The sequence below is a fragment of the Hippocampus guttulatus genome, chromosome 14 (genome assembly GCF_054856545.1).
Source record: "Hippocampus guttulatus isolate MCC_2025c chromosome 14, RoL_Hgut_1.0, whole genome shotgun sequence".
Lineage (NCBI taxonomy): Eukaryota > Metazoa > Chordata > Actinopteri > Syngnathiformes > Syngnathidae > Hippocampus > Hippocampus guttulatus.
Genome location: NC_141274.1, coordinates 9,592,155 through 9,615,697, shown reverse-complemented (window position 1 = coordinate 9,615,697; position 23,543 = coordinate 9,592,155). Strand labels below are relative to the sequence as shown.

Below are 23,543 nucleotides of genomic sequence, written 5' to 3'. Positions count from 1 at the left end.
AGCTTGCTTCCTGTCTGCTTCAAAATATATTTGTTTGATTCATTGTTCTGACATCTGTCCATTTACCAAGCAGAAATGAGTCTTATTTAAACTGCTGTCTATGAAGGGTGGAATGCAATGAAAGTTTGACTTCATGTATTTATTTTCTCATCAACACAATCAGCGCTCTCTCGTCTGGCGTATTTGGTCTTGTGTCGCATAGTGTGACATCACAAACGATCGGTGTATGTGGAGCTGTTCGGACTCAGACGTACCCTGCCCAAATCTGATATGAATCTGTGGTTCTCAACCCGTCTGATTTTATTTTCTTTGGGACTGGTCAGACCAGTGTTTTTCAAACTTTTTGGAGCCAAGGCACACTTCTTTCTTTGAAAAAAATCTCGCAGCACACCACTAGCTGAAAATGTGACCCCCCCCCCCCCCGCTTATTTTAACAATTAATGTGTTATATTGTTACTATAACCGTTTTTAACATTGAAGAATGACGTTATAACAGCTTGAATTGGAATCAAATGAACACAAAGAAAATAGTATTGTATCCTCTTTCATATTTATTGTTTCACCGTCGTCCTGCATTCATGCGTCACAAATTCGCTTGTCTCTCGTCGAACACAAGGCAATTGGCTAGCTGTTGCTGCTCCCTAGCGGTATGGGAGGGTACTGCATGATTACTTTCTGGGCGAAAGACCGCACAGGCATACAAATTGGATATTTTCCCGCGGCACACGGGTTGAAAAACACTGGGCCAGACGACCAAAGAGCCATTCCGTTTCACACTGGTTTGGCTAAAAATCGATTTTGACTTGACAATTAGCGGACTTTTAAGACTTGGCCAAGGAGCACGAAAAGGGGCGGGGGTGAGGGGGGGGCATTACACGAAACCGAACTTAAAACAAAACATGGATCATGACATACACGCAGTTCAGCTCAGCGATCGTCACTCGCATTCTACCACCCGGAAGTGGACTTGGAAAAAGTCGCGACTTGCTCTCATTTTGAGGGAGAGAGAAGACCTCAGTTGTTTGCCACACGCGTTTCAACCTGCTCTGATTGGGCTTCACTTTGGCTCCCTCTGCAGGTTTTACTGCCAAGGAACAGAGAGAGATTGGCGGAGGGAAGGGGGCAGGCGGGAGAGGGAGACAGGTAGAGTCTGAGCAGGGGCGGGGAGGGGAAGCGTAGTCGCGGCTTCTCGCCGGGACACATTAAAAGAAGGTCAACGAGAAGATGTGATGGATTGCTGATGGCCGTCTCTCCTCTCCGTCATCTAATTGCACGCGCAGAAAGCAGGTGGTGTCCAGCCTACTACAAGCTTTCCCGTCTACGTCTACGTCTGCACGCGCCGCGCCTTGCCATCCGCCGCCGGATTTTACGCGCCGGAGAAGGAAAGAAAGAGACGTCATGATCAATGAGACGCCGAGCGTCTTTTTATTGCAGCGCGCGCCGACGCCGATGTGCTCGTGTTCCCGGGACCGCATTTAAAGGCCAGATGACTTAAAGCGGTCATCGCACGCGAGGTTGTAACTACGGCACTTGTTCCCTCCAAAGATCATTGTTACAAACCATGGCTGACCAGGTAAGGCGACACCTCCTGTTTTCCACACAGCACCTAATAGCCTCCCCTCGGACACGCGCGCACACAACAACATAGTCGATTAGTATCAAACTATTGGTTCTTTTTCGGCTTTTTTTCTTTGTTTGTTTGTTTTGTTTACCTGCCATTGTCTCGGTCTTGGTGTGGTAAATAAATGACCGTTCACTGTGTGCAGCTTAAGATTCACTCACTTAAGGTTAGTGCATGTGGAAAGTATGCTTCTCCATAAATGAGTTTTTACTCTTCAGTCACGTTACGTCAACTGTTTAACTGTGATAGCAAACCGTCGGTAAAAAAAAAAATCAAAATCACCAATGCCATTTTATCCTGCATTTCGTCCCTCCGTAGCCTATAAAAGACTCTGCACGGCTGCCTTTTACCCAGATGCAGCTGAAGAGCAGAAGCACGAAAAACATTGGCTGGAGAATTAAATTTGCATCGCGCGCTGTTGTTTGGCCTAGTTTTTTCTCCAGCCTGCAGAGAGAGGCAGATTAACCCCTGACAACTGGCTCAGCCTGCGGTCAGGGTTACCTCAGCCTGCACGTATGGCTCCCCTGAGCCTGCTGACAACGGAGGCCATGCTTAATTGATTAACCCTTTCAATTAACCGAAATGACCTCGCTGAGTAAGCCATGTGTAATGTGTAACATGTGTAAAAAAAATAAATAAAATACTACTACTCTGCGAATACAATAAATCGCTTTAAAGCATCGCACAATATTCTAAATTACCGCACTGCGCCGTACTATATTGCACTGTACTGCACTAACATTGCATAACTTATATGAACATTACATGCACCACCGTGTGCTATTATTTTATACATTTTGTATAGGTATATATATATTATAATTGGACATTGACGCTGTGTGCTCCTTTACTGTGATATACCTGCGATCTAAATTGGCAGATCGATGCACATCAGACACAGTGTCAATGTGGTTCCCGGTGTTTTAAGGCGCAGTCGAATACAAAATCAAAGTTCCCCCAGTTCATAAAAGCGAGTGGATTCTGTGAGGTTTGTTCCCACTTTGTAAGGCAGGTGTTAATTGAATATTGTCGTGGAGAAGTGAAGGGACTAAATGACACATTTGCTCTAATTCCGTGTCACTAAAGCACTTAGCTGTGGCCTGCAGGCAAACGTGTGGGGATCTGCAAGACAAAAATCGATTTTTGTCTTCATATTGATGAGCGTCGCCGTTGCCTGACCGGCTGCAGCACTCGCACAAGGTGCTTGTGTGTTAACATTTTCTCAGGCCGGGTATAATTCGGAACCACATTATCATCTTAAAAATTTTTTTTTAAATTATTATAATTTTTTTTCAAGGACATAATGTTAGATTTTTCAATCGCAAGGCATGCACCACCCTTGTTTTTCTGTCCCGCCTTTGTCTTTTTTTTTTTTGCGCGTCCATCAGGATTTGTTTCTTGTCTTAATCTCTCCTCGCCTTATCAACCTGCTGTTGTTTAACATCGACATTCTTTCAGCAGCTCCGAGAGTGTCCGACGCTACTTTGGGTCCTCACACTCACACACACACACAAATGCATATGATAAAATGCCATTTGTTTTCATCTACACATCTTTTTTTTTTTTTTTTTTACCCATCTAGTACAGTATGTTTCTCACCACCGCACCCCCCCTGCGACGAGGAAGCACACCCCTTCCCGTCAAGCACCAGCTGCGGAGAGAAGAGGCCGTGTCCGAGGACTGCGATTGGATCCCGGGATTGGAGGAACCTGCCACCTTGCCGATCAGTGACACGACATTGCCCGGCGATGAATCGTTCGGTCAAACGCCAGCCGGCCAGTCCACTTACCACAGTCAGGGAGGGGCACTGAAGATTGTGCTACTGGGACAGAACGGTGTGGGCAAGTCGTCACTGGCCTTGTCGCTGGCCGGCCAGTCGGACAGATCGCTCTCCGTAGACTCCGAGACCCAAGCATGCGGTAATGGCTCATACGTGTGTTGCTGAGTGCGTGTGAAGTACACGGCATGGAAGTTCTCCCGTCAGTCGCGGCTCGAATCGTGTTTTTGAGAGGATTTGCTCGGAAAATTGCACTTTTCGGCGGGGCGGAGGATATATGCTACAATGAGTCGTGCCCCTTTAGCACTGGAAACTAACAATGAAGCAGTGAGAAACCTTTTGTACGTCGATTCTATACAACATGTAGGGAGAGACACCACGACCTCAATTATTTAGTGCTAAATTCCCCCGCCATCCCCTTCCACCTCTTCCTCCTGCTCCAGTGACCTCAATTAGTCAATAGAACTGCCTGTCAAACTGTAATGTTAATAATCAGTCCTCAATCACCCGTTTATTGAATCCCTCCGCCGCTGCCCACGAGGTGCATCTTCACTTCTGCGCAGTGCTCAGACTCGCAGCAGAAAAAAAAAAATTCTCACTCTTCGCTGCTTGGTGACTTTTGTGCTTGCTCACTGGACAGATGTCGGCTTCATCTGTGCAGACCGTTTATTGCGTTCCTTCTGCAAAATGTGCGTTGGGCTGCTTCGCCCTCCTCTGAAAATCCGACCCAAAAAAAAAAAAACCTGTACAGGACTTAATTCGCACGCTGCGATGATCGGGGTGCCACAATATCAGTTTCATCAGTGGATGCGTACTTTTTTTGCAATCAAAACATGGTCCGATCAAGTGATTGGCAGTGCAAGACGGCTCAAGGCTGTTTGCGGCTAAAATAAGTGAGTCATTGATCGGAGGCTTTTCCGGTCTTTGCGGTGGCTTGGGCTTTAATGTAGTATTTTTAAAAGTGTAATCATTCGTGGAAGCTTGTAGTTTACTCGATAGCAGGTGTCGTAGCGTTGGTGCAGAAATAAAAGCAAATTACACAACAGTCAGTGCTCAAACGGGAAAAAAAAGTGACTGACTGGCAAAGGATCACCCACTAGCCTAACTGGTCGCAGTCTAAATATTATTTCACACGTTTAAAAAAAAATGTGGCCAATGTGGAAACCCCACTTGATGGCACGCATTCACACCATCACCACACTCGCTCGCTGCCAAATTTAGAAAATTTCGACGACGTAGTCAAGGACGTTTGCTGCAACTTTGATTGGCATTTTCTGAAATGTTAATGTAGCCTGAAAAATGTTTTTCGGAGAGCAGATGAGACGGTTGACATTTGATTCCGGTCCAGGTGTCTTTCTTCTCATCTTTGTTTTTGCCGCATCTTATTTTCCATACCGACGTCTCATGCGGTGAATATTCACTGTGCCCGTTTGACTACTTGCTTGCAGGCGAGGGCTACGAGTGCATGGTCACGATTGATGACGAGGACAGCAAAATCGTCGTTTTTGACAATTGGAAACAGGTGAGTGATCGGTTTTCGGCTTCCCATGTCAGTCGCGAGTCGCGGCGCCTCACAACACTTAGTCCTTGGCCCTTTGGCCTCGCGAACTGGACTTTGTGGTTCCTTATTTAGCAGGGACAGCGGTATTAAATAAACAGCAGCATAAAAGGGTGGGAAAGGTTAGCCTTTAGGTTTAGGGGGTGTGGTTTAGCGTCTTCTTTCACGCGCACCCTTCCCCCTTTTAACGTCTGCCTTTCCTCTCTGTAAGCAGCTTGTCGGCACAGCATCAGTCAGCCGAGCCGAGCGCTCATTCAAGTCACACGACAACATTGACAAATTTAGGACTCGGTGGTGAGATAAGGTGCCTCTCATTATTAGCCCCCCTGGCCATTTTGGAGCAAACTGAAGACTTAAGTGTGCCTTATGGTCTTGAACATATGATAGCTAGAACGCAAACCATACAAAAGATGTGGAAGAATTTGATGCGTGTGATACAGATACAGATATATTTTTTGAAAGCATGATGTAATCACTGCCTATTCATCTAATTGGCAAGGGCTTCGGCTAAGTCTGGATGTAACCTAGTCCAGATGTCCACCGTGGCCCTCAGGGGCTCCCACCTCGAGTTGAAATTATTCACGCTCATCTTTGAGAACTCAAGTGAGAGCACGCCGGCTTGGCCTTGGAGAGTCGCCTCCTTCTCTCTCTAATTGTTTTGACGTTTCCTTCTTGTTGTGGCCGTCCCATCTGAGTCAAGCGATCCCCTCACGCGGCCTTGCAGCTTCGTCCCGCTGGCATTTTTCTGCTCTTAACTCTCCTCGAGCGTTGATTGCCTCGCTTATTCCGTGCGTGTTGAGGCGAGGCGAGGCGAGGCGAGGGTATGAAGGCTGGAGCCTGCGCAGGAGCGGGCCAGTCATCAGTTGGGGAGGGGGGGGCGAAGGACCGGATGGTGTCCTAAATAATCCACCAGTGCATGCTCATATGTCCTTTGTTTGTTTTGGATGAACAGCATGTACGCGTATAATTCCAAACCGAGGGGCGTGTGCAGGCGGATCCTCCACCGCCGCATGACATATGACGCGGCCTTGCCCCCCCCCCCCCCCCCCAAGAAACTTGGAAAACTATGAACACCTCTAACAAAAAACTGTTGAAATGAACCAGACTTATACAAACAAGATCTAAATTGCTTTTTTGACCGACTTTAGCGTGTTTCAAAAAGTGGAAGCGGCCTTTTCAAGTGGCCCTTTCATCATTCCGTTTTTCTGTATGCGGCCCTCAAACGAAAAAGTCCGGACACCCCGGCCGTAGGGCGTCATTTTCTCCCGGGCCAATGTGAGCAGCACATTTTCTTGCCATGCAAACTGCGAAGAGAGCTTCCGGCAAGCTGTTAGATTCCCCCCCCCCCCGCGCGATTGTTCCTTCAAGTGCTTTCTTGGATTGCACTGATTGACACACGAAAGGCCATCAACCCAGCGAAACACTTCACAGCGCTGTGTCGACACCGCGTGTTAGAAAGATATTGGCGTACGCGAGAACGGGGGCGGACCAGACGGCTTGAGTCTTTTCAGTGTTGTTTACGTCACCGGGCGGGTTTAAATAAGTCAGCCGTGATTCCGAAAATAGAAACTCTGGGGCCTGGTCTTGACCCAGCCGGCCGATAATGTCTTCCGCGTGTAGATGAACTTGATTTATGTGATGTCGTTGGCTAAAAGAGAACATTAGCAGTCAGTTATGTAAAGGACCATGAGAGAAATTGAGGTCGCCGAAGACCAGAAGGGTCCTTGCCCGCGTGTGTCCTACATTGGGCTCTCATTTCCGCTTCACGTCGTCCTGGATGTATTCCCGTACCCGTATCGGATGTCCTCCGTTTTGATGTGATGGATTCAGATTCCAATACTGACTCACGCCAACCGAAAGGTACAGCCCGAGAAATGCACGACAGTGATGCTGATTTGCAGCAAAGGGTGAGAAGAGCGGAAAACAAATGCTCGTCCCTTACGGGGCAGAATGTGCATCGTGTTGAAGACAGTCACGGGGTGTGGGGGGGGGGGGGGACTGAATTTGGAGGGAGTTCATCGCCGCTTGAGTACATTTCTGTTTGTTTACTACTCAAGGCCTGGACGAATTGTGCATTTTAAATGTCGAGGGAGCTTTGGCGATGAGCTTCTTTTTGAGAAGGTTTTGTATCTTCCAGCCTTGACTGACTTGTTCTGAACTATCCGCCGTTGTCGGTTTCTCGCCCTCATCCACTGAAACGGTTACACCTCATCACTTTGTTTTCATCTGAAATATTTCCACTTGTGTGTCAAGATATCGATCAAGATATCAACATTTGCAGCCCTCGAACCAAATGCATTCCTCTTCAAATGGTTTCAGCTGAAATGCACCACCTTGCGCTGTTTGTCAATCAGAAAAACAACCACTTTGTTTCAATGAGGATGTTCGACTTTGGCTAGTGTGATGAAAAGAAGTTTTTCTTTTTTGTTTTTTCTCAATTTCAACCCTGTGTTGATGTTGATCGCATCACAAAAGACTTTCATCCTACAGATCGAGTAAACGCTTGATAGTATTTGTTGAATACCACTGGCTATTTTTCCTCTTGCAGTGAGCTGAAGTTAGCTGAACAGAGGGAGGGGGGGTTTGCCCAACCTTTTTTTGACCGGCACTGTCGGTTCAAGGGGACCTGCTTTTTTATTTTAGTTTTTTAAAATCCTGACATGAAAATGAAACTAATCGGATGCTTAGGGTGCAGTGTGCACTACCCCCAAAATATATCCTATTAATTTCCCATTCCCCCCTACTACCCCTCGCGATCGACTTGGGACCAGTCCGCGGGCTCCCAGTTGATCACGATTGACCGGTTGGCCACCCCTGCTGTAGAAGAAATATTTTTGTAATTGTTTTTATTAAGCACTAATGTTTCCTTGTATCCTGAAGGGCAGCGCAGTGAGTCATGATTTACAAGTCTGCCGCCATGAGAGGTTCTGGGTTCGGACCTCTGCATGGAGGCTGCACCTTCTGCAAATTTTTCTCTCCGCGGCCGAACGCTCGGACTTTGGTCGACATTCAGAAACATGCTTGCTAGTTGATTACCGAAGGCCGAAACTTGTCCACCGGTGTGAATATGAGTCTGAATCGTCGTTCATAAAGCCAAATATAAAGGCACTGCGAACGAGTGGGGCCCAAGAATGCGGGATAGGCTCCGGCTCACCCGTGACCCGAATGAAATGGAAAACGCGTAAATGGAATTGAAATCCCCTTGGATCTCTTCCAACAATGAAAACGAAGGTCAGTCAGCATTTTTGATGGTGGTGGGGATTTACGAATAAGCGCAGGCAGATGGAGGGGGGCAGGTGATGAGTCAGTGCCGGCCAGATGGCCTCGAGTAGTCTCCTCCCTCGGGGGGCGGGGGGTGTTTTCTCTGCAGCAGTAAACAAGGCAGAGAAAAAGAAGGAGATATGAACTCAGCATTCTTCGCCTTGTCATCCTATTACGAGATCTCAGCCGTGTGGAGAGAGCAAGCGCTTCATTTGCATTTCCACACAGTCGGGGTTCTCCTCACTCCCGATCTCACTTTTGCCGCTTTCCTCCCCCATAGTCTTATGGAGCATCTTCACGACTTTGCTTATTTGATTTCCCTGTGAATGACTCTTTATTTGGACACGGTGACATGCAGAGAGACCCCAAAGGCAGCAAGTGCAAAAGTGGTTTGAAGACACATTGTCAGCGTCCCGCTTTGCGTGTTGGGCGTACGCACGGCGGCGATGCATCGGAGCTTCGGTCTCCATTTAAAAACCTTCAAGATGATTGACTTGTTGTGTCAGTCGTGGGCATCGGTTTCAGTTGTGCATAGTAGAGACGGAGAATGGTATGAACCGCACACACGGGGGAAACTGCCGCCTCTAAAAATAGCGGAATCATAGTTGGTCTCAAGGAGGAGTTGCGCGTCATGCAAATGATGTCTGATAAGTGAGTCATTGTCCTCAATTCAAGTTTGTGTGCCATCGCGTTTGGCTGGTGGGTGCTTGTGACTTGGGGACGGATCGCTTGATTGTTTCCAAGAAAAGAAAGAAAGAGCCTGTATTTGTCCCGGATGGGGAAACAAAATGATTCCCACGCATTTGACAGTCCCCCTTTGAAGCCGAAAGCTGCAATCAGAAGAGCGTCCTGCTTCGAGTTTAGAAAAATGGAAACATTGGAGTAACCTCGAGTTTCAAGAGGCGGCCTTTTTTCCCCCACACTGACATCATTGATGCTGCTCGCCTTGACATCTGTCTGAATATCAGAATATGAAGATTTTTTGGGGGGGGCAGGGGGGGGGTTAAAAATAGCCAGATTATATGTACTAGAATATTAACAGAGTTGAGCTCAATCCTTCTGAACGTTTCTTTTCGACACCCGCAGCAGAAATTGAGCAATTCTCCGAACCATTTTCCACTGCTAGAACAGATTGGCCTGTCTCATGACAACAACATTTATCTTTGCGCTGGAAGCCCACAACTATTTCTGCACAAGATCAACAACACAAATGAAAAAGAAAGAGGCCATTTTGGGGGATTGACCATCATATCAACATCATCACTCTGTCGAGTTAGCCAGCAGTGGGGCAAAGCAAATAACCACAAAAGTCCTATCTGGAAATTATCCGCAACGCAGGGCACGCCCCAGAACGCTACAAGTGGTCAATTATCGGAGTGATCAATTTCTTTGATCTACCTCCGTAATATTCCACTCACAAAACGCAAAATCCTCCTTAATATACTGTACATGGTCGTTTTTTTTTCGGGAAAAAACGCCTAACTATACATGGTCCTTTTTTTGGCTAAAAACGGCTTAATATACTGTACATGGTCGTTTTTTTCCTCCACAAATGCCTTACTATGCATGGTGGGGGTTTTTTAAAGCAAAAAACGCCTTCCTATACATGGTCAATTTTTTTTGGCTAAAAATGCCTTACTATACTTGGTCATTTTTTTCGGCTAAAAATGCCTTACTATACATGGTCGTTTTTTTTCGGCTAAAAACGCCTTACTATACATGGTTGTTTTTTTCGGCTAAAAATGCCTTACTATACATGGTTGTTGTTTTTCGGCTAACAACGCCTTACTATACATGGTTGTTTTTTTCGGCTAAAAATGCCTTACTATTCATGGTCGTTTTTTCGGCTAAAAACGCCTTACTATACATGGTCCTTTTTTCTGGCTAAAAATTCCTTACTATACATGGTCGTTTTTTTGGCCTAAAAACGCCTTACTATACATGGTCGTTTTTTTCGGCTCAAAACGGCTTGCTATACATGGTCGTTTTTTTCGACTAAAAACGGCTTACTATACATGGTCGTTTTTTTCGGCTAAAAATGCCTTACTATACATGGTCGTTTTTTTCGGCTAAAACGCCTTACTACTCACGGTCGTTTTTTTCGACTAAAAACGCCTTACTATACATGGTCGTTTTTTTCGGCTAAAAATGCCTTACTATACGTGGTCATTTTTTTCGGCTAAAAATGCCTTACTATACATGGTCGTTTTTTTCGGCTAAAAATGCCTTACTATACATGGTCGTTTTTTTCCGGCTAAAAACGCCTTACTATACATGGTTGTTTTTTTCGGCTAAAAACGCCTTACTATACATGGTCGTTTTTTTCGGCTAAAAACGCCTTACTATACATGGTTGTTTTTTTCGGCTAAAAACGCCTTACTATACATGGTCGTTTTTTTCGGCTAAAAAATGCCTTACTATACATGGTCGTTTTTTTTGGGCTAAAAATGCCTTACTATACATGGTCGTTTTTTTCGGCTAAAAACGCCTTACTATACACGGTCGTTTTTTTCGGCAGGCTAAAAACGCCTTACTATACATGGGCGTTTTTTTCGGCTAAAAACGCCTTACTATACATGGTGTTTTTTTTCGGCTAAAAATGGCTTACTATTCATGGTCGTTTTTTTTCGGCTAAAAACGCCTTACTATACATGGTCGTTTTTTGGCCTAAAACCGCCTTACTATACATGGTCGTTTTTTTCGGCTAAAAACGCCTTACTATACATGGTCTTTTTTTTCGGCTAAAAACGCCTTACTATACATGGTCGTTTTTTGGGCTAAAAACGTCTTACTATACATGGTCGCTTTTTTCGGCTAAAAACGCCTTACTATACATGGTCGTTTTTTTGGGCTAAAAACGCCTTACTATTCATGGTCGTTTTTTTCGGCTAAAAATGCCTTACTATACATGGTCCTTTTTTCTGGCAAAAAATTCCTTACTATACATGGTCGTTTTTTTGGGCTAAAAACGCCTTACTATACATGGTCGTTTTTTTTCGGCTCAAAACGGCTTACTATACATGGTCGTTTTTTTCGGCTCAAAACGCCTTACTATACATGGTCGTTTTTTTCGGCTAAAAACGCCTTCCTATACATGGTCGTTTTTTTTCGGCTCAAAACGGCTTACTATACATGGTCGTTTTTTTTTCCGGCTCAAAACGCCTTACTATACATGGTCGTTTTTTTCGGCTAAAAACGCCTTACTATACATGGTCGTTTTTTTCAGCTAAAAACGCCTTACTATACATGGTCCTTTTTTCTGGCTAAAAATTCCTTACTATACATGGTCCTTTTTTTGGGCTAAAAACGCCTTACTATACATGGTCGTTTTTTTCGGCTCAAAACGCCTTACTATACATGGTCGTTTTTTTCGACTAAAAACGGCTTACTATACATGGTCGTTTTTTTCGGCTAAAAACGCCTTACTATACATGGTCGTTTTTCTCGGCTCAAAATGCCTTACTATACATGGTAGTTTTTTTCGGCTAAAAACGCCTTACTATACGTGGTCGTTTTTTTCGGCTAAAAACGCCTTACTATACATGGTTGTTTTTTTCGTCTAAAAACGCCTTACTATACATGGTCGTTTCTTTTCGGCTAAAAAATGCCTTACTATACATGGTCGTTTTTTTCGGCTAAAAATGCCTTACTATACATGGTCGTTTTTTTGGGCTAAAAACGCCTTACTATACATGGTCGTTTTTTTCGGCTAAAAACGCCTTACTATTCACGGTCGTTTTTTTCGACTAAAAACGCCTTACTATACATGGTCGTTTTTTTCGGCTAAAAACGCCTTACTATTCACGGTCGTTTTTTCGACTAAAACGCCTTACTATACATGGTCGTTTTTTTCGGCTAAAAACGCCTTACTATTCACGGTCGTTTTTTTCGACTAAAAACGCCGTACTATACATGGTCGTTTTTTTCGGCTAAAAACGCCTTACTATTCATGGTCGTTTTTTTTCGGCTAAAAACGCCTTACTATACATGGTCGTTTTTTTGGGCTAAAAATTCCTTACTATACATGGTCGTTTTTTTTGGCTAAAAACGCCTTACTATACATGGTCGTTTTTTTTCCGCTAAAAACGCCTTACTATTCACGGTCGTTTTTTTCGGCTAAAAACGCCGTACTATACATGGTCGTTTTTTTCGGCTAAAAACGCCTTACAATATATTCATGGTCGCTTTTTTTTCGGCTAAAAACGCCTTACTATACATGGTCGTTTTTTTGGGCTAAAAATTCCTTACTATACATGGTCGTTTTTTTGGGCTAAAAACGCCTTATTATACATGGTCGTTTTTTTCGGCTCAAAACGCCTTACTATACAAGGTCGTTTTTTTTCGACTAAAAACGGCTTACTATACATGGTTGTTTTTTTCAGCTAAAAACGCCTCACTATACATGGTCGTTTTTTTCGGCAAAAAACACCTTAATATACATGGTCGTTTTTTTCGGCTCAAAACGCCTTACTATACAAGGTCGTTTTTTTTCGACTAAAAACGGCTTACTATACATGGTTGTTTTTTTCAGCTAAAAACGCCTCACGATACATGGTCGTTTTGTTCGGCAAAAAACACCTTAATATACTGTACATGGTCGTTTTTTCCATCAAAAAATGCCTTACTATGCATGGTGGTTTTTTTTTAAAGCAAAAAACGCCTTCCTATACATGGTCAATTTTTTCGAAAAAAACGACCATGTATAATGCAGTTTTTTATCGAAAAAAAACGACCATGCATAGTAAGGCGTTTTTTGCTGAAAAAAAACGACCATGTATAGAAAGGCGTTTTTTATCGAAAAAAAGACCATGTATAATGCAGTTTTTTATCGAAAAAAAACGACCATGCATAGTAAGGCGTTTTTTGCTGAAAAAAAACGACCATGTCTAGAAAGGCGTTTTTTATCGAAAAAAACGACAATGTTTCGTAGCTCGTTTTTAGCCGAAAAAAAAATGACCATGTATATATAGTAAGGCATTTTTAGCCCAAAACGGCCATGCATTATAGTAAGGTGTTTTTAGATGAAAAAAAGGACCATGTAAAGTAAGGTGTTTTTAGACGAAAAAAACGACCATGTATAGGAAGGCCTTTTTTATCGTAAAAAACGACCATGTATGTTAAGGTGTTTTGAACCGGAAAAAAAAACGACCATTTATAGTAAGGCGTTCTATATCGAAAAAAAACCAACCATGTAGAGTAAGGCCTCTTTAGCCGAAAAAAAGGACCATGAATAGTAAGGCTATTTTAGCTGAAAAAAACGACCATGCATAGTAAGGCGTTTTAGCCCAAAAAAACGACCATGTATAGTAAGGCATTTTTAGCCCAAAAAAATGACCATGTGCAGTATATTAAGAAGTTTTTAGCCCCAAAAAAAAGGACCATGTATAGTAAGGCATTTTTAGCTGAAAAAAACGACCATGTATAGTAAGGCGTTTTTAGCCGAAAAAAACGACCATGTGCAGTATATTAAGAAATTTTTAGCCCCAAAAGAAAAAAGACCATGTATAGTAAGGCGTTTTTAGCTGAAAAAAACAACCATGTATAGTGAAGCGTTTTTTTCAATTAAAAACGGCTTACTATAAATGGTCGTTTTTTTCCGGCTAAAAGCGCCTTACCTATACATGGTCGTTTTTTTCAGCTAAAAACGCCTTACTATACATGGTCTTTTTTTTCGGCTAAAAACGCCTTACTATACATGGTCATTTTTTTTCGGCTAAAAACGCCTTACTATACATGGTCGTTTTTTGGCCTAAAACCGCCTTACTATACATGGTCGTTTTTTTCGGCTAAAAACGCCTTACTATACATGGTCTTTTTTTTCGGCTAAAAACGCCTTACTATACATGGTCGTTTTTTGGGCTAAAAACGTCTTACTATACATGGTCGCTTTTTTCGGCTAAAAACGCCTTACTATACATGGTCGTTTTTTTGGGCTAAAAACGCCTTACTATTCATGGTCGTTTTTTTCGGCTAAAAATGCCTTACTATACATGGTCCTTTTTTCTGGCAAAAAATTCCTTACTATACATGGTCGTTTTTTTGGGCTAAAAACGCCTTACTATACATGGTCGTTTTTTTTCGGCTCAAAACGGCTTACTATACATGGTCGTTTTTTTCGGCTCAAAACGCCTTACTATACATGGTCGTTTTTTTCGGCTAAAAACGCCTTCCTATACATGGTCGTTTTTTTCGGCTCAAAACGGCTTACTATACATGGTCGTTTTTTTCGGCTCAAAACGGCTTACTATACATGGTCGTTTTTTTGGCTAAAAATGCCTTACTATACATGGTCGTTTTTTTCGGCTAAAAACGCCTTACTATACATGGTCGTTTTTTTCGGCTCAAAACGCCTTACTATACATGGTCGTTTATTTTGACTAAAAACGGCTTACTATACATGGTCGTTTTTTTCGGCTAAAAACGCCTTACTATACATGGTCGTTTTTTTCGGCTAAAAACGCCTTAATATTTACGGTCGTTTTTTTTCGACTAAAAACGCCTGACTATTTATGGTCGTTTTTTTCGGCTAAAACGCCTTACTATACATGGTCGTTTTTTTCGGCTAAAAATGCCTTACTATACGTGGTCATTTTTTTCGGCTAAAAATGCCTTACTATACGTGGTCATTTTTTTCGGCTAAAAATGCCTTACTATACATGGTAGTTTTTTTTCGGCAAAAAACGCCTTACTATATATACATGGTTGTTTTTTTCGGCTAACAACACCTTACTATACATGGTCAGTTTTTTTCGGCTAAAGATGCCCTACTATATACATGGTCGTTTTTTTCGGCTAAAAACGCCTTACTATTCATGGTCGTTTTTTTCGGCTAAAAACGCCTTACTATACATGGTCCTTTTTTCTGGCTAAAAATTCCTTACTATACATGGTCGTTTTTTTGGGCTAAAAACGCCTTACTATACATGGTCGTTTTTTTCGGCTCAAAACGCCTTACTATACATGGTCGTTTTGTTTCGACTAAAAACGGCTTACTATACATGGTCGTTTTTTTCGGCTAAAAATGCCTTACTATACATGGTCGTTTTTTGGGGCTAAAAACGCCTTACTATACATGGTCGTTTTTTCGGCTAAAAACGCCTTACTATTCACGGTCGTTTTTTTCGGCTAAAAACGCCTTACTATACATGGTCGTTTTTTTCGGCTAAAAACGCCTTACTATTCACGGTCGTTTTTTTCGGCTAAAAACGCCTTACTATACATGGTCGTTTTTTTCGGCTAAAAAATGCCTTACTATACATGGTCGTTTTTTTCGGCTAAAAACGCCTTACTATACATGGTCGTTTTTTTCGACTAAAAATGGCTTACTATACATGGTCGTTTTTTTCGGCTAAAAATGCCTTACTGTACATGGTCGTTTTTTTGGGCTAAAAACGCCTTACTATACATTGTCGTTTTTTTTCAGCTAAAAACGCCTTACTATTCACGGTCGTTTTTTTCGACTCAAAACGCCTTACTATACATGGTCGTTTTTTTCGACTAAAAACGGCTTACTATACATGGTCGTTTCGACTAAAAACACCTTACTATACATGGTCGTTTTTTTCGGCTAAAAACGCCTTACTATTCACGGTCGTTTTCTCCGACTAAAAACGCCTTACTATACATGTTCGTTTTTTTGGGCTAAAAACGCCTTGCTATACATGGTCGTTTTTTTTGGCTAAAAACGCCTTACTATACATGGTCGTTTTATTCGGCTAAAAATGCCTTACTATACGTGGTCATTTTTTTCGGCTAAAAATGCCTTACTATACATGGTCGTTTTTTTCGGCTAAAACCGCCTTACTATACATGGTCGTTTTTTTCGGCTAAAAATGCCTTACTATACATGGTCGTTTTTTTTTCGGCTAAAAACGCCTTACTATACATGGTTGTTTTTTTCGGCTAAAAACGCCTTACTATACATGGTCGTTTTTTTTCGGCTAAAAAATGCCTTACTATACATGGTCGTTTTTTTCGACTAAAAATGGCTTACTATACATGGTCGTTTTTTTCGGCTAAAAATGCCTTACTATACATGGTCGTTTTTTTGGGCTAAAAACGCCTTACTATACATGGTCGTTTTTTTTCGGCTAAAAACGCCTTACTATTCACGGTCGTTTTTTTCGACTCAAAACGCCTTACTATACATGGTCGTTTTTTTCGACTAAAAACGGCTTACTATACATGGTCGTTTTGCAAAAAACGCCTTACTATACATGGTCGTTTTTTTCGGCTAAAAACGCCTTACTATTCACGGTCGTTTTCTCCGACTAAAAACGCCTTACTATACATGTTCGTTTTTTTGGGCTAAAAACGCCTTGCTATACATGGTCGTTTTTTTCGGCCAAAAATGCCTTACTATACGTGCTCATTTTTTCGGCTAAAACCGCCTTACTATACATGGTCGTTTTTTTTGGCTAAAAATGCCTTACTATACATGGTCGTTTTTTTCGGCTAAAACCGCCTTACTGTACATGGTCGTTTTTTTCGGCTCAAAACGCCTTACTATACATGGTCGTTTTTTTCGGCTAAAAATGCCTTACTATACATGGTCGTTTTTTTCGGCTAAAAACGCCTTACTACTCACGGTCGTTTTTTTCGACTAAAAACGCCTTACTATACATGGTCGTTTTTTTCGGCTAAAAACGCCTTACTATACATGGTCGTTTTTTTCGGCTAAAAATGCCTTACTATACGTGGTCGTTTTTCTCGGCTAAAAATGTCTTACTATACATGGTCGTTTTTTTTGGCTAAAAACGCCTTACTATACATGGTCGTTTTTTTCGGCTAAAAATGCCTTACTATACGTGGTCATTTTTTTCGGCTAAAAATGCCTTACTATACATGGTCGTTTTTTTCGGCTAAAACCGCCTTACGATACATGGTCGTTTTTTTTGGCTAAAAATGCCTTACTATACATGGTCGTTTTTTTCGGCTAAAACCGCCTTACTGTACATGGTCGTTTTTTTCGGCTAAAAACGCCTTACTATTCACGGTCGTTTTTTTCGACTCAAAACGCCTTACTATACATGGTCGTTTTTTTCGACTAAAAACGGCTTACTATACATGGTCGTTTCGGCTAAAAACGCCTTACTATACATGGTCGTTTTTTTCGGCTAAAAACGCCTTACTATTCACGGTCGTTTTTTTCGACTCAAAACGCCTTACTATACATGGTCGTTTTTTCCGGCTAAAAACGCCTTACTATACATGGTCGTTTTTTTCGGCTAAAAATGCCTTACTATACATGGTCATTTTTTTCGGCTAAAAATGCCTTACTAAACATGGTCGTTTTTTTCGGCTAAAAATGCCTTACTATATACATGGTCATTTTTTTTCGGCAAAAACGCATTACTATACATGTCTAAAAACGCCTTACTATACATGGTCGTTTTTTTCGGCTAAAAATGCCTTGCTATACATGGTCGTTTTTTTCGTCTAAAAACGCCTTAATATATATGGTCTTTTTTTCGACTAAAAACGCCTTCCTATACATGGTCGTTTTTTTTTCGATAAAAAACGCATTACTTACCATGTTCGTTTTTGCGCTTACACTTATAATCCCACGAGGGAGACTTTAGTCTCGACACTGTTTCCTCCCACAGAAACCAAATATGTGGAAAAAAAATAGCCGTTGTGTGATCCAGCCTATCGTGTGTTGTGCTTGTTATGGTGTATGCACTGCTGTTTGTTTTTTTTTCCTTCCTGTCTGTGAGCCGGTTCTGCACGGGGGATTCGTGGATGACAGATGGCGTGCTCTTGGTGAACAGAGCGAAGCGGCTTTATTAAAAGAAAGGAAAAAAAATGCCAAAGGTTGGCACTGCCCTGTGTTACTCTGCCCATGATTGCATTTACTCGCTTTCCAACGGAGAACTCCATTTGGGGGAGGGGGGATGCACAGCGATTCATCTCTGTGTCGTTCCCTTTGCTGAGCTTGTTTTCATTCTTCTTCCTTCTTCATTGAGATCATGACAGAGGGCTGGCGCCCCCCCCCCCCTCCTGTTTGCTCCTCGTTTCCTTTCTTGTGCTCCGTCAAACAGATCACCAAGACACTCCCCACAAATATCCTGCTCCAGGGTCTGATCTGATACTCCTGGGCCATTTGGGAGATGGTGAATTTTTCAGGCGACTCGAGCTCTCCTGAGGGCAATCGTTTACCTTGGGGACGATGGATGTAGGGCAAGGGCAGTTACGCACTCACGCACAAACGGCACACACAGTCAAGATGCGGTCCAAAGCAAAGCGCTCAAAAGGAGATTCCATTTTCTCCTTTAAGGATGAGACATTTGTTTGTGTCATTTGTTTGGATTTGTTTGCAGAATTTAAAAAAAGAAAAAATATTAGATTGGACATGGTTGTTGGTTTCGTTGTTTTAAAATGAGATTCGACAATTTTTATTCCCTTTTTGATTTTCCCAATTTTTAGGACAATTCTGTGATTTGTACATGTGGTCGCCCTGTACGAAGGGCAGCACGGTAGTGGTTAGCATGTCTACTTCCTTCCGCCTATCTTTCTTCCAATTTTCAAGATGTGTGTGTGTGTGTGAATCGTGATTTGTCTCTATGAACATTGTCGTCGTCTGGTCATTTGGAGGAAATAGTTTGCTCTTCACTCAAGATGACCAGCTTTACTTGAAGAGCAGTATGCACCCACGTGACTGTTACGTCCTTGTCACGCGATGGAAGCCTCAAGCCTCAAAATCTGTTCTGATGTGTTTGATGATATGAGATAAGAATCGGTATATTTGCGTACCCCCACTTGGAGTGATGGCCCCTTGGCGTTGCCGCTCCAAGACACCAACACTAACATGAGCCATTTTATGAAGGCCTACCACTGATCTACGTCGATATACAGTAGCTGATCGATTCGGGGCCAAAAAGCAAGAAAAATGGCCCTTAGCAAGCACAAGTTGCTCTTTCTGCTCCAACCACTCTGGCCAATTGAACCTCTGTGACAGGAAAACCCATCGGGATGTTAGCGTTCACTGCTAAAAGGGTCAGGCGATTTAAAATGGAGCGTGACATGCATGGAAACAAGTTGAGCATATCGTAGGACAGCTATATAAACTTCAGCGCCACCCACCACCTTTCGGTGACCAAGTTCTAACGGAGCAAGGACACATTTCCATTTCGATTGATTGCTTTGGCGAGATCTTTTACTGACCTCTTGTCTTAGCCAAGTAATACTCTGCCCACATCCATCTGCCACAGCTTCATGCCCTTTTACGTGTGCTGTGCGTTTTCACAGGACCTGTGCACTCTGCGGTGCGATGTGTGCATCCTGGTCTTCTCCGTGACTGACAGGCGAAGTTTCCATCGCACCGCGCAGCTCCGCCTTCTCCTTAGGGAGTCCCAGCCTCACACGCCAATCATCCTCGTGGGCAACAAGAGCGACCTTGTTCGCTCTCGTGAAATCAGCACCGAGGGTAGGTACGGCGGATGGAATCGCTCGCGTCCACATGCACACAAACGCATCAACCCAGCCCTCCCATGAAAAGCCATTATCCAGCCATGGTCGAGTGGGCTATCTCGCCCTGGCCAGGCGGCTCACGCTTTGTCGTTTTTTTTCTCCACATATAGCAGCAGTGCACATGTTTTGTTTGTTTTTATTTTGTTACAGCAGATACTGGTATTCTAGGAGGCTAGAACGTGGATCTTCAGATTTCCTAAATCAACAACATATGCACAAAACTACTGCTGCAAACTGAGTGTTATATGTATCAATGGATGCCTACATACTTTATAGATAGACAAGTAGATTTATACACACACACACAATTAATTAAAGGAAACCTACAATGTCAATCATTGTCACTAAAAAAGAGCTTGTCTTTTTTTTTTCCTCCCTGGAAAAACAAAACCAAACCCTGTGCACCTCACCACAGCTAATGGCAGAAACACAATTACCGCCTCCCCGTGGTCAAAATGAAATGATGCTATCCAGTGTGCATCGGAGATGTCCTTAATGGATTTCTCATTTTAAAACGAGACAATAAAGAAGTCTGATGGTTACAGATTCAATCTCTCAGTAATTTTTATTTCATCTCTGTCTTTAACACTTGGAGTCACCAGAGTGGCATGCGATTGTAATTCTTTTCGGGAAAACCAAGTGCCCATTTAATATCTGCCTGGCCCCATATAAAGTCTTATTATGCCGTGTCCAATAGGCGTAACATGGCTCGGGGGAAATTCCACATCTTCGAGATTGATGATTGTCAAGGAAATGAACTCATCATTAAAAAATAAAAATAAAAAGATTTGTGAACCACATTCATGAGCTCCACGAGTAGCTATTCTCGACAATATATTTTCACTTCATATATACTGAACACATCCATCCATGGATGGATGTATTGAACATAGCATTCATTCTGCTTGAAAACGCATAATGGCGATGTGATGGCAAAACAGGCATACAAAACAATAACTAGCATTAGAAAATAAAGACAACTTTGGTGAGCCTTACTATAGTACAGTAGTAATCAGGACATTAAAAAACAAACTACTGACGGGCTCAAATATTGAAATATTGTCAAAAGCAGACTTGATATGGCTGCTTTTACTTTGCTAAACATACAATAGCGGAAAGCTTTTTGTTCCCATGGCTTGGTCCTGAGTTTTCCTGGAAAGGTCATCCCTTTGTCAGGAATCACAATTTCAGCAATCCTTTGCAGAGGTCTTTTTTTTTTCTCAAACAGAAAAAAAAAAAAAGTCATGAATTTTGACCAGGATGTGTTTATAATATTTGAATGCGCCTGACACTTTGTGCAAAATATCCACGAGAAATCAACACCCCTCTTTTTGCATCAGAGGCCCAATCCAGCGCCATGATGTTCGACTGCCACTACCTGGAGCTCTCGGCCTCACTGGAACACGGCACCAACGAGCTGCTGGAGGCGGCCGTCCGGGCCGCCAGGGGCGACTGCGTCGGACCCGCCTGGGCGGACGGCGATCCCGCTTCGGGCCGTCGGGAAAGCTTGACCAGTCGGGCCAAGCGGTTTCTGGCGGGCCTCGTGCCGCGTTCTTACGGGCGAGAGCGTGACAGAGGACGCTATCGGGAGATGAGCCGCCACCGGGGCAGCAAGATCCTTCGCCAGAAGTCTCGCTCCTGCCACGACCTCAGCGCACTGTGACAGACAGACAAGGAGACCGGCTCAAGACACACTTCAACACATTTATATATATATACACACACACACATGCACGCACACCAGTCATGCCGGAGGGGGAGGTGTGAAATGTGAACTGGAAGAAGATACACAGGAGCAGGAACGACAGGGAGATAGAAAAGACGCAAATGGCTGCACATGCTCTCTCAGGCTGAAGCTTTGTGGCCCCTCGTGCTGAACGTCCTTCAAAATCAGCCATTTGGAGATAAAGCAAGGGGGGTGGGGGGGCTCCAAAAGAGTACGTAGCCGGCTGGATCGATTTCATGAAAGAACGTAACCTTGAACTTTCGCACACAAAACCCCCGAATCAGAAAGGGAACACGCTGGAATGAGTTCAGATCCAAACAATAACAACCGTCAGGATTCACTTTGACCTCAAGAAAATAGCACATTTCATTTTTCACCTCAGGAGTGGACATTTTGAAGCCGATATTTTCTCTTTTTTTTTTTTTTAATTCAGTTGACTGGATCTCTTTCAGAGCGCGACCGTGTATTCGTTTGCAAATAATCAGGGATTGAAGATGAGTGGTGAAGTACCTCCGGCGTGATGACTTTTTGTTCTTTTCTTGAGGAGTGCAGCCACGCGGGGTCTTTACAGTCTTTTGTTTTGAATACACGGCACTTCTCCTCTCCCGACTTTTTCCGATCTGATGAAGGATGGAACTAAATCACCACTGCCACATCCCACCTGCTCTTTCTACCTGTTGGGAGATGCAAATGGAAGGACACGAAAAGGACATACGGGAGGAAGGGAGGTCACAAAGAGACACACTCAAGTAGCACGCACCGATGATGCAGACTGATTAGCGAGCTCACGTTAACGTTTTGTGGATCCTGTTTTAGAGCATGCCCAGTAGACGGCTGGCCCTGGAGGTTGATGGGTCGGACTGGACCTCGCTGGCCAATAGGGTAACGCACAATCTAGCTAGTAAAACTATCGCAAAAGCAAGACCCTTTATTTCACCTCCTTAGCCGTTGATGCATTTTTTTTTCCGCCCCTCTCGACATCCTCTCTTTCTCTTCCTGAGTGTTTATCTCTCATGGTTGCCCAAGCCATATGATTGCTGATTGCATCATAAGCAAATCAGCACCGAGAACCCTTTACTGCAAGAAGCGGAGTCAAGAAGGCTTTTCGGGAATGAATAATAGTGAGGTTTGGGGTCAAAGGTCACTCGGAACATTTAGCTTGATCACAGAAAAAAAAATCCAAACTCCCCGTCGACGTTTCATTTCGGTCATGTTTCTCGCTCCATCCGCTGGCATTATTGTGATGTCTGCTCAGGCTGAATACTGTGGAGGGGGCAGCGGCGCAGGTGAGCAGACGAGGACGTTCTGGAAACGAGATCTCACGAGAGGGGCCGTCACCGACACGGGCCCGCTTGTTGGTCACACTCGGCTAAGCACCCACATGGCTTTCCACTGAATAAACTTTGCTTTGACGTCCCAGTATTGCTCGTTTTCTCTTTTGTGACGCTCTCATCACTCCATCACATCTACTCCGCTCGATTCTCCAGCGGTGAACTTTGTTTGACCCCATGGATGGAAATTCACAGCCAGCATGGGTTTCAGAACACAAAAGAGAAATCCTTTCACATCAACCGTTAGAGGAGCCGTCTTCTGCGGGTCAACGCTTAGAAGAAGCGATCTCATTCCTGTGCAGATTAAAAGATATTGCACTTAATAGACGGTTTGGAGCAACTGGAGGCTTGGGAGTCCGACTTGGAATCAGGGACACATTGTCACTGCACTGCTAATCGTAATCTACCGAGAAGGACTTTGTGATTGGATTTAAAACAAAGTACACAACAAAGGCAGTAGCAAAAAGGTACACTTGAGCTCCCTGTGACTCTACCTTGATACCTAAAAGGTATTGGGACACTTAAAAAATATATATTATTTCCCTCCTGCAACCTAGTAGGTCAGAAGTCTGAATAGCAAAAGCTCGGTTTCAATCACTATCAAGGGGATCCACGAGAAGACCCTTGAGAGGAAGAAAAACTGGCAAAGAGACGGGGACTTTGAAAAGAGAGAGAAGAGGTTAGAGAAATGCTTTGAGGAGTAACGGTTGCTTGGATACTGTTGTCTAGGCGACCACGAGTCCCGAAGTCCGTTGGAATCTGGAGTCTTCTCTATACGTATTCATGTTGACCTTCTCCTG

General features: G+C 43.3%; 1 protein-coding gene across 1 annotated transcript; it reads left to right on the top strand.

Annotated features, from left to right (window-relative positions):
- The first annotated feature begins 1,160 nt into the window (after positions 1 to 1,160).
- On the top strand, positions 1,161 to 22,834 carry rem2 (RAS (RAD and GEM)-like GTP binding 2). The gene is made up of 5 exons (XM_086129257.1): positions 1,161 to 1,573; positions 3,204 to 3,540; positions 4,847 to 4,920; positions 19,465 to 19,642; positions 21,027 to 22,834. Exons 1-5 carry the CDS (start codon positions 1,562 to 1,564, stop codon positions 21,347 to 21,349), a joined length of 924 nt encoding a protein of 307 aa, XP_085985383.1. The 5' UTR covers positions 1,161 to 1,561; the 3' UTR covers positions 21,350 to 22,834.
- Positions 22,835 to 23,543: the final 709 nt, after the last annotated feature.